Genomic DNA, 12,288 nt, shown 5'->3' on the forward strand with positions numbered 1-12,288 from the left:
TCACGTCACCTGACCAAATCAGGTGACCTACAGATGGACGTATACACAAGCAACATGGAAGTAGTACCGGTTATCGTTTTTATTTCATCATTTTGTTTCAGCAGAGCGAAAATTCCGATGTACAAGTTGGACCCTTGGTGGCCAGGATTCCCATCTATTTTCACTGGTCCAGTTTACAGCGCTGCAGTAGATGACCAAAAGGGAGAAATATACGTGTCACAAGTCAGTCAAAGCTCAGCTTCATTCATCACGTTCATAATTCATTCAATGATTCATTCTTAATCATATGTTCTTATGCATGAGTCTCAAGATTCATGCAAGACTCCAGGATGCGCTTGACCTTATTCCAGGCCGAGTTTCTTCTTGAGAATGTGATTATCATCCAGCAGTACTTTGGATGAGAAGAATTCCAGGTACAGACGCAGCTTGACACCTGGAGCAGAAACCCAATGAGACTGGTCTAAAAAATTCTAATGTGTCCTCAGTGAATACGGCAAATAAAAAAAAAATGGCTAATAGGTCACCACGGGCAAGCATTAGTGGCGTTCATACATGGAATTTGTTCCTTTGGGATGTATACTTGATTCCAGTCACGTCTGACTTCTGAGGAAAGGCAGAAATGTTTACACACCGATTTCTACTTTTTCCCCTCAGCGTGGAGAAAAGGTGCCTCCAGTCCTTGTCTTCAGTATGTATGGGGATTATCTGAGATCATTTCCTTTTGAACCCAATGTAATCAATATGGTGCATGGGATGAGGATATTTCAAAATGCAACATCGGGAGAGACCAGTCTTTGGCTAACAGACGTTGGCAATGGTAAGTTGTCGGTTGCATTCTTCAACAGAAGTGTATATGTTGGGCTTAATCAGTCAATATGCATGATCGCCTGACCTCTCTGTGATCAGTACATCTTATTAGACAATTTGTTGATAATTCTACCATCAGCCAATCACATTTTCTTTCCTCTTCTTATTTAAATGGAAAGATATTGAAATCCACCATTGAAAACAGTTCAGTGCCAGCTGTTTAAAGTGAATTGTGCAACTAAATGACGTCAAAATGTACGCTGTTATTTTTTTTTAAATCTGTGGTTTGTTTAATTAAGCTCTGGAATCTTGATCAAATGAGGGTCAAATGGACAAACATGTCAAATCTCTCACGTGCTGTGGGGCTTTTGTCTGGTTTCTCCGGTTTTCCTTCCCCCACTAACACAATCTCTGGCTTTACTTTATACATGTATGTACATGTAGGTTTATTGACAGCTGCCTGAGGCACCTTTGAACCATTGACCATGTTGTGATTCTGTAGTAACATTCTTTTCATGACATATTTATGCAAAACTGTATTGAATTTGCACCCAATAAATGAATATGTTGGGTGCGATTGGCATAATTGCCTTATTGCATTGGACATACCTATAAGAAATCTCCAATTTTACTTCCCTGTTTTGAAACCATCTTCCACAACTTTTGATTGGAAAGAAACAGTGATTCTGCTGATGGTGGAATTCATTGACAAATCATTGAAGATCAAGTGATTGTGCAGATTGTCTGATTGCTCTCGGCAAAATACAACAATTCACAACTTCAGAGAACATCATATCTGGAGACTGAAGAAAGGAACTTGAAAAATGGAGCGGGTCAACATCCCACGTACTCTTTGGCTTCGTGGTGTATGGAATGTTGACACCGCGCTGCAGTATTCTGCGCTTCATTCACGCTCATTGGATGAGTAATATTACAGCTTACATAAAATCATCTACCTGTCTGCTCTGTGTGTATGAAAAACCAGCCTCAAATACATAAAAAATGTACAAACATTTATATACAAAAACCACTGCAAACTCTTTACTGATTACAGTGATCTTCAATGCAAGTCGAATTAGTAAGAGGGCTGGACATGTTGGTCCCCTTTGAGAAAGATTCTCCTGGGACTGAATGTCAGCCCCTTTTCTTTTCTGATGTTGTTGATGTTTCTTCTGGAAGGCACCCTTGGACACACAGTCAAGAGTTTCTCTTCCGCTGGCACATTGGAACATGTTCTTGGCACCGCGGGCAAGGCTGGCAGTAGATTGGCCCCGCTTCAGTTTGACCAAGTAGCGGACATCGCCCTAAGTAGGGATGGAGAGATGTTCATCGTTGATGGGGACGGAGGTTTGAATAACAGACTCATCAAACTTGACAGAGGTGAATTAAAATGCTGATACATTCAGAGGATTGAATTGATGAGTATCTAGACTAAATATGATATGTCATTTGTTTGACCCAGGCTGATTGACATAGTTCTAAACCTAGATGACTTCAGTGTGACTTCACTGGGGACCGGGTACTTACCACGCTATAAGCTAGGCGACTTTATTGCAGTGGCACCAATGCAACACACTCCTGCGTACCATGAGACAAATTTCTCTTTTACAACTCAAGGCCCCTCTGAAGCCAGGATTTCATCCTTTATCTGCACTGTAGGGAAGGTAACACTTTGATTACACCATCTATCAACACTGCAATTAGCCAGTTCACCCTTCTTATAATACTTACCTGATGTAATACTGAATACCCCTCCACTCCAGAATTCTAAGGATAACAGGCAACTCCAAAAATTTAGGATTTACACTAACTCGGGCATTTGTGCAACGTGTTTAGTGATTAAATAGTGGAAAACATTGTTTCAAAGTTCACAAAAATGCCACATACATTGGTTACTAACTTAACGACAGTTGACATGCATTTAGATGTATGTATTGGTATGTCCACATACTGCTCAGTCAAGCATGAGTAATCGCTATCTACTTGGGTTGGCACTTAACTTAAAGTCTCCTGAGGGAGATTACAGTGGCTGATAAGAACCATTTAAAATCCTGGAACGGCATGCCCCCCCTGAAAACTTTTAGCTGCTGAACCTGTTTTTTTGGGTAAATTGCGTTCTTAAACTGAGTACACACACTTTCCCAAGTTGCAACATCTTTTTTGAATATGCATGTACCACCAGCATGTGAGTATGGTGTATCCCTGCAGTAAGGGTGTGTATTTTTGGTCTCTAGACAAGGCTGTATTTGATGGATAGCCCAATTTTGCAGCCCTGTGGAAATAAGTGTGATTGTTACAAATTTGCAGCTCAAAATCTGGCATAAAACAGATGAAATTTGGCACCACACTCTGCGGTTATACACGTATGTGAACTATTGGAGCAAGTTGCCCCCAAAGAAGCTTGGAGGTTCTAACATTTATTGACCCAGAGTTGAAGTAAATTCACTTAAACCTTTCTGTATCTCAGACCTTACGATTATCCATTAAGTAGTGGACAGAGGTATGTTAGGCCACACTAGAGCACATTTTGGAGTTATGTCAGCCACTTTACTCTTGCTGATGATAGCAGTGTCCAAATCAATTGGTTGTGGCTCGTAGTAACACATGCTTTTATGGAAAGTTGGCTACAGCCTTATCACTAATGGATTCCATAAGGGCATGCATTATTGTCAGCCACAGCCTGACTTTTGGGCACAGCTTCATTTCTCAACTTTGTTCTTACATTGCCGGCGTAGAATTCTTTGCTAGTCTTGTGAGCAAAAATCCCCAGTCATTCGCTTGGTACAGCTTTCAAATCATTTCTGGCCAACTTAAGAGAGAATGATGCAGATGTGATTCAGAATGCAGCCAAGCTGGTGTAAAGTGAAATTGTGACTCTTTCAAAACAGACTTGTGTTGCAAATGCTTAACTGATGATGATGTGGACTCTAATTTATTAGGGTTAAAGTTTGCAAAATAGGAGTCAAAATGTCATATGAAACCACTAAATCAAGGAAGATTTTTGAAACTGGTTGGCACTTTTATCATGTTAAAAACCATTCATGTGACAGCTCTATATTGACCAATAGGAATAGGTAAACTATCAAAGATATTTATGAAAAAGCCGTAAAACATATTTTCCCACCTTATCAAAGATTTTCATTGAGTCTCCTGAGAAATGCTGTGGTACATGTACTCTGCTTTTTTGGAAACACAATTAAAAATCCATTCTTGTCTCCTTCTACAAGACTTCCAGGTAGCCTGGCACAGAGGTGTCAATGGGACGGCAGCAGGACAATTTCATATTCCACACAGTGTTGAGTTGGATGGCATAGGGCGTGTCTGGGTAGCTGACCGGATGAATGGAAGACTACAGGCATTCAAGCAGGACACAGGAGACTTCATTGGAGAGTGGACCTCATGTTTTCAGGAAGGGGAACCCTATTCAGTCAGGTAGTGTGGTAATACACAAGTATGCAGCATTAGGGAATGTACTTTGAGCAAAATTTGAAATCAAGGATGGTTTCCAATAAGCCACATTGATGTTGCCAGCAACTCCTATGGATCACCGAAGTCTACAGAAATGTCGCTTTTGGTTGGTGACGGATTCTACCTAGAAATGTACATTTGTCCTATTCCAGAGGATTGTATTTCATGTAACATGTACATATGCAGTGCTTATTTGGAGCTTTTGTGATTGCTATGTGAGATTTTTCAACACTTAAACATTTGCTTCTGTTCTAATAACAAGCCTTCGTTTTACTAATTAATGGCAAGCAATAATGTGACTGAGACAGAAGAAGCAAATCAGACACAGAACATCTTCTCAGTCAACATAATGTTTGCAAACATCAAGGTTTTGTATAGGTTAATGATACATTCAAGTAGCAGAGTCTTTGAAATTCAGTTTTGTAACTTCATGTTGTGAATTTGAAATGACTATCTCTGCAAGACCTGTTCACCTTCAATCCTGTTGCACAATGGAAGAGTATCGCATTAGTGAATGAATTTTGTTTTACCGATGAAATGTTTTCTTCACTTTGAAAAATTCTTATCTTTCCTTTATTATTCCTGGCAGGTTAAGTGCCGACCACACCCACTTAATTGTTACCCAACTTAAAGCCAATCGGATTCTCTTTATTGCATCACCCCGGCAACCAGGAGTGATTGGTAACTGTACTGTGCTTGACAGCATCCAATTGGCAGAGGACATACAGCCACATCTTGTGGCAGTTAGCCAATCAGATGGAGCGTTCTATGTTGGAGAACTTGCTGCTAAGGCTTGCCAAAAGTTTGTGCGTGTTACCTGACAGACGTGTATGAAATAAATACAACTGCATCCATCCATCCATGCAGTCAACTGTTTCATGGAAATAATGTTTGATTTTTCACCAGATTTTTCAGTTCGTCAAAGGAAATTTGTTGAGGAAAGGATGATCGAAGTATTTTTTTTTAAAGAGTAAAGATGTAAATGCTGCAATCTACCCTCTTCATATTTCATCAATATGACTTTTGACATTGGGTCAGTGATGTGGTTAGTGAGAGGATTAACTTAAGTCCCAGGGGGGTAGCCAGTAAATTTGCAGGGAAAGTTGGGACCAAGTTTCTTGAGGGGTACCAAATGGTAGGATCTATATTCAAGTAGCAGGACCCAGTAGTTGTTTTCAATTTTGTTTTTGGGGGGGGAAGGGAACATGTCTGCCCCACCCTGGAAAAATCCCCTTCTTTACTTGTTTAGTGCATTTTAACTTTTTTTATTGTTTGAGAAATACTTGTTAAAAAGACCAACTTTTGAACTGCAATGAAAGGTATAGTTATTTGCATATTTCATTTAAAATGTTAGAGTGTTACACATAATGCATTGTAAAGTGACTGGGGTTCTTTTCTGCTGTCCTCATTTACATTCACAAAATAATGCATATTTAACTCAGGGATGGGACTGGCTAATTACAGTATCTTGAAGGGTTCAAGTTCTTTGATTAATGCATTTGAGAATGGATATGATAGATTGCCTGTTATTTCTACGTGGCCATTATCACTTATGTACATACCCAAATAAATTTTACTGGGAAACTGTTCTCTACTTGAGCTTTTTTTTCACAGATGTTACATATCACTGAGTGACTCAAAGATGTTTGTTAAACCAATAATGTCTGAAATGGAAATTACCTTGGTGGTGTTACAGAAAGATGACCATGCATGTCGCAGTGGGATATGTGAAGAATTAGCTGTTCTGAATGACAATGACATTCCCTTTCTAGCTGTATCACTGAAACCCTGTATTGGTATGTCCCCAGAATATAGTATGATAAATGTCTCAAAAACCTTGTCACATTTCTCTTGGCCAACACAATTTTCAGTGTAATCGGGGAGGGATATTCTGTGTTCAGTTCTGTGTATTAAAACTGTGCTAAGCTGTAGGGCAATTCTTACCACATTATTTTTCTTTCACCCCAACTTCCGTATGAATGACTTTGAAAGTTCCAAAGCTGCCCCTCTAAACCTTCCATAGAAGTTGACAAACAGGGCCTGAATACGCACCAAAGATGTACACTATATTAAAAAAAACAGTTCAGTAGGAGCTTGTGACCTAAGTTCCTGACAACTTTACCATTGTTCATTGGCAACTTTATTGGCAATAAAGAGAGTATTAAATAAAATGATTGAAACACGTATGATGCTTGAACCAACAGCTAAAGTTTGAACGTAGATAAATGATTTATAACCACAACTAGAAAGAAAATACCCATTGGGCCTTGGACATACAGTTGCTGGAACAATTCTTCCGAGCTTGCTTGTTCATGACACTGTGAGAGGAAACTGAGGAAAACCCATACAATCATGAGAGAGAACTAGTTGAATTTACTGAGGGAGACCTTCCAAAAAGTACAGACAGGAAGGGTACCCTAAGCCTTGTAAAAAAATCAGGAATGTTTTTCAATAGGGAAACCAAAACAATTTCTTCAGGTCTTTACAAAAGATGAGACAGTTGGCAAAGGAACTCTGGATTCAGTGCCCAATTGAATCTACAGCACTATATGAGAAAATAAATCGGTATTAAGTACTGTGGGGAAAATGAAGTGATGCCGAATCCCGGCTTCCTCAGCTAAATACCAAAATAGTGGTGTAAAACTCAGGACTATGTAATAGTTTTTAAACCTTCCTGGACGCTGCAGGCCAGAACACTTGCACAAGTATGAGTGCATTTACATTGAGTACAAGTATGGAAGAAAATACACACTCTTGATTATAAATACAAGTACTATACCGTGAAATGGTGACTCCGTTTTCAATCTGAGAAGGTAGGTTACACAAATAACATTCAAAACAGATGTTCCATGGCATACTCATTAGACACAAGTTGTAATTGAAGCTCTCTAACTCTTCTGACATTATTTCACAGCATTTTCATCTTGCAATATTAACGGTACTGCTTCCCAGCGACTTAACCACGGGTGAGATTTTACAGGTTATGGTTGATTTAATGGTAATTCAGGAGTTGCCAGTGATCCAGGATAGGAACAAAACGTGAGTTACATATTTAAATGCTGGCAGGCTCCATGATTCAGATCAAAGGTTACAAAAATGCATCTTCTCTTCTAACTTGTATGACAATATTTATGCAAACGTATAATGATATAAAAGTGGTGTCTTTTTCTCTCCATGAACAAATGCACTGTCTTCATCAGTGCATTGCACAGACCTCCCGGTTCCATAACATGTATAGTTTAGTACAGGCAAGTTGTTTGGTGAAGAGTAATTACATGTACATGTAGGTCCACTATTCTCAGATATTAAAACAATGTCACTATCTCTCTCTATCAACTGCACCTTACATTTTCTTAAGTACTTGATCTACCTAGTTTAATCTTAAGTGACTCTTGATCTAAGTAATTACTGAAATGCATTTGAAAAAGGAAGCTTTGTAAGTTGATTTGGCTGCAGAATCTATTGTTAAGGATGGATTTGCCTTTCAGACAATGTAAATGCAAATCAAACTTTGGAATCCTTTAGATGAGAATTTTCACTTATTTCTGAGTATGTGCAACAGGCAACCCTCATTTTGATAGTGTGGTCCCTCCAGGGAACGCATCAGAAATATTTCAGTGATATTTGTGCCTTGAAATGACCCAGTCTCTAAATATTTATACTTTTTATTTGCAACCAACAATACTGACACACACAGCCAAACCCTGTCACTCAGAACTGTCTTGTTTGGTTTCCTCAAAGTTTAGAATTCAACTGAAATCTGTGCAGCTGTCTTTCAGTTTATAAAAATCCCAACACAGAATTCCAGAATGCTGTCCAAGAAATTGGCATAGATGAGCATTTGTATACAATCAAATCTTACATAGAAACTCACCAAATAAACCTCCCAATCATTGCTGAATTCAATACAAAAAAATCATGAATCGTGAAAGGTTATCAAAAGTGTGACAAGTCAAATTTCACATACAAGTGTATTTGAAACTAAACATTTGGCTGTTACAACAGGTCATAATTCGAAGTTGGTCCATCCTTAGTGCGCCCCTTGAAGTTTGAGTCTGCAAAAAAATTACGTTTCACAAGCAACTTTAAAGAAAATTATTTTACATCGCATTCAAGTTATACACATAAGCTCTTTCATGTAAACTTACATGTAGTTACACGTACATGACATCATCTGCTTTCCAATGACTTACATGAATGCAGACATTTAATTTATGTGTATAGTACATCCACCGCATGACCCTGTTAGATTAGAGTTGATAGTGCAATGACACTGACACTTTAGTGGTCAATCTTGCTCAACAGTTGCCAGCAATGAGTAAATAAACCAATTTGAGCTGCGTAAATTAAATTCATGTTCTGGCAAGTTCCAAGATTGTGCACTATTTACAAACACCAATCTTGACTCTTTGTTAGATTATTTACAAATAATATCAAAATCCAGTAGCAAAGATAACAGCCCTTTGACTTGTTTCTATTTCAACTTCATGCATGTAGCAGTGTTTTCTTCAAAGTTTGATTATCATAAAAAGAGAAATCCTGGTTCTGCACAAACATATCCTTGATCAATATTCCAATGAGTAATGACCTTACTGCCATTAATTACAATTATTACAGTCTATAATTTACTGGCTTGATGAGGTATCTGCTCAGTAATGCTAATAATATTCACAATAGTGTGCCACTGAGAGTTTGCAATGCGTTGACCAATCACAGTGCACGAAATTTGTCAACCTTTTCCAAACGTGAGTCAACAGATTGAGAGCACTGTGATTGGTCAACGCGTTGCAAACTCTTGGAGGCGCACTAATGTGAAACACCTGTATTAAGAGAGTACAGATAGCAATACAATTACTTTCTACACTCTTCTGTAAAAGAAACTGTTTTGATGCACAAAACAAAGGGGGCCAGTAAGTTTCTATTACATAAGAGGGGTGTTTCTTGGATTGTGTTATACATACATGCCATTACTCCATTGCCTGCTTTTTGTGTGTTTCAGTGTGAAGGCTACAAAAGCAACTGGATTGAGGCCAGACGGTGATTTCTATTATGTAATGAAAATCAATGTCCATTTTTAATGTCAAATTTTACAGGTCAATTTTGTTGGATCTATCTATTTTTTAATTGCAATAGGGAAAAGCACCTGTGTCAAAACATAAAATGCTTCACTTTTTCATTCAAACTAAAGCATGCACGCTTTACTCATGAGCATGAAATGTTCAGGTGCTTTGAAAAACTTGCAGAAATTGATAACCAAAGAGGGAAATATTGCTCAGGCCCCATTTAGAGCGTTTTTGTGTCTCTAGTCAAACAGCTGCCACTATAGACGGCTGTAAAGCTCAGAATTATCTAGTAGTATGCTGTGGTTACCAATGCATAGTCTGCCTACTGCCTCCTCATAAACTGTTAGGCTGCTTGCACAGCACTGAAATTAATCCTGAAACAAAACCAAACCTTTCAAAAGGACAGAGTCAGGGGACTGTCTTTCCAAGACAGGTGCTTCATCTGTGCATCAAAGATACCTTTTCTGTTACAAGATCTACATTTGACTGCCAGGATTCATCTGAACAGACTCTTCACTGATTAGTCTGATAAGCAGAAACTATTTTACTCAACCTCTTGAGACAGGTTTCAATCACTGACATGGCATAGGTTCTTCATGCGTTTCTCTTGAGGGATGGAAATACCATGGGGACTACAGGGAAAGAGACCTAGGACTGTTAAATTCTGGATTTCATGATTCCTAACAGAGAGTAAAAAAGACAAGTAGGTATATATACAGAGATTTTCCACCTGATGAGCTGATAGACTGAATGTGTTTCTGAAGTCAATGGGTGATATACGACTGGAACTCACTCCCCCAGGGGAAACACAAAGCAGCAGAGACATAGTCAAAGAAAGATCCCCTCACAACTGACAGGCTGAGTGTGTTCAGCCAGAAAGTGGTAGATGACTGGAACTCAGTTCCAAGGGAACCAGAAAGCAGCAGAGACATAGTCAAAGAAAGATCCCCTCACAACTGACAGGCTGAGTGTGTTCAGCCAGAAAGTGGTAGATGACTGGAACTCAGTTCCAAGGGAACCAGAAAGCAGCAGAGACATAGTCAAAGAAAGATCCCCTCACAGCCGACAGGCTGAGTGTCTTCAGCCAGAAAGTGGTAGATGACTGGAACTCACTTCCAAGGGAACCAGAAAGCAGCAGAGACACAGTAAAAGAAAGACACTGTTGCTGAGTCACCTTGTTTACAGCACTAATGACAGAATAGAAATGAAGCAGATTTTAACTCGGCCTACCTGTCCTTTGACAATGGAAATACAGCTTTAAACAGCCAGAACTTTCGTTACTGGAATCAAAACATGCAATTTCTATTCAACTGAAACCACGTACTACAAGTTTCTTTGTGCAAGATTCATGTGTCTTCACAAGAGCTGGGCAGCACAATTTCAAATTCCAAACCACCAAATCATCATAATTACAGGCAAACGAGTTCACACCATGCAAGCTTTAGTCTTAACTCCTAGACCAAAGAGCCTGGCACTTTAAAAATATAGCTTTTATAAGCGGTACACACAATGATCCTTTTTTGGTTGGTGTGGGCATGTGCGTGCAGTTCTAGGCATGCGCGTTAATCCTGAGCATGTGCGCAACTGTGGAAAAGGACTGGTTTGTCTGCCGTCACCATGCATCTGAAAGTCTCCCACCGAGGATGAATTTTGCAACATGGGTTCTCAGTACCTATGAAGTTCTATTTGAGAAACTACTTAGGCCTATGGTGATTTCTGTATCATGAGTTCTACTCGATGTTTTTTTTTTGTACTTACTGTATGTTGAACCCATTAACTGTTGCTGTTCTCCTCTTGTTTTGACAAGGATTTGGAATAGCCTGGTATACTCCCTCTGGAACTTCATCTTACACAGTCCGACCTGATTTAACCTACAAACCCTGCTCATGCCAACAAAGGCTTTGTCAACTACCAAGAAATGCCAAGGCATCTTGGGAAAGTAGGAGAGTAGGGCATCTTCCCAAGCTGGCATCACAGTGTTTCCTGTTGACCCATTTTGCCTAGCATTGTACATTGCACATCTTGTGACTTATGGACACAAGACAATTGCCAAGTCTGCCACAGCAGCGGTTAACAGGGTCCACAGTCAGACCAGCTCACCCTCTCACATGGTCATCATGATGATTACATGTAACACTTTCTGGCAAGGTTTTGAATGCCTTCACTCATCATTACTAGTTTGGAAAGTGCCAATCACACCAAACAAATAAAAGAAGATTTTCAACATCCACAGGCACCCAAATGCCACTAGCCGATGGTGCGGATTGTTTTTGCTTGCCTTGTTTCCAACTTTGGCTTCCTGCGCTTCAACAACCTACTAGCTACCGGTAACGAGGGCAACAAGGAAGTACCATCACTCACAATCACTAGTCAATCCACCTCACAAGGTCAAAGTCTGACCAGTTCTCAATGTGTTTTTTCATCCAAGGAGAAATGGAAAAAGAACATAAAACTTTAACTGTAAGAATGGAGGAAGAAGGTTACAGTTAATATTGTTGAAGGCACCACGACTTCTCTTGAGTCGCTGCAACAAAGAAGGATGAAATATTCTCTCTTCTGCATGTGCAACATCTAGAAAATCTACTGTTGGTGTAACATGCATGAATGTGCTACCAAAGTTCTAGTTTTGTTGCAAGCTTGTATCTTCTTGACAGGGTAGGTTTTCAATGGGACTTTGCATTATGAGGGACATGTAACTAGTTGCACTGAGTTGTAAAGCTCTGATTTTATTAGTGCTTCGCTCAGGGGAATCTGGTGACCACATAAGTTTAATGGATATATGAATTTCATAAATTTGAACAAAATGTAAGGTACACAATGGGCTGGTTATTTGTTCAATGCATGTATTTAGAATCCAGAAGTTTCTTTTACAACAAATGCACAATAAATTAGTCTGGCTAAGGCATGCACACACACTAAACCTTTCAGTGTTTGCTTGTATGATATCTCA

The 12,288-nt window shown here is 39.3% G+C and overlaps 1 protein-coding gene across 1 annotated transcript; it reads left to right on the top strand.

The window, feature by feature from the left end:
* Positions 1 to 9: 9 nt before the first annotated feature.
* Positions 10 to 6,476, top strand: nhlrc3 (NHL repeat containing 3). Its single transcript, XM_022251135.2, has 5 exons — positions 10 to 222; positions 655 to 817; positions 1,987 to 2,187; positions 4,035 to 4,239; positions 4,865 to 6,476. Exons 1-5 carry the CDS (start codon positions 34 to 36, stop codon positions 5,094 to 5,096), a joined length of 990 nt encoding a protein of 329 aa, XP_022106827.2. The 5' UTR covers positions 10 to 33; the 3' UTR covers positions 5,097 to 6,476.
* Positions 6,477 to 12,288: the final 5,812 nt, after the last annotated feature.

Source organism: Acanthaster planci, linkage group LG14, assembly GCF_054643075.1.
Source record: "Acanthaster planci isolate LZ-2023a linkage group LG14, COTS_SCS, whole genome shotgun sequence".
Classification (NCBI taxonomy): domain Eukaryota; kingdom Metazoa; phylum Echinodermata; class Asteroidea; order Valvatida; family Acanthasteridae; genus Acanthaster; species Acanthaster planci.

What these genes read in the sequence shown, in the direction of transcription:
- nhlrc3 (XM_022251135.2), top strand. Translation starts at nt 34, where the DNA reads ATGGACGTATACACAAGCAACATGGAAGTAGTACCGGTTATCGTTTTT. An exon ending in GAGAAATATACGTGTCACAA is followed by an intron (nt 223 to 654) that starts GTCAGTCAAAGC and finishes TTTTCCCCTCAG; the next exon opens with CGTGGAGAAAAGGTGCCTCC. An exon ending in ACTCATCAAACTTGACAGAG is followed by an intron (nt 2,188 to 4,034) that starts GTGAATTAAAAT and finishes TCCTTCTACAAG; the next exon opens with ACTTCCAGGTAGCCTGGCAC.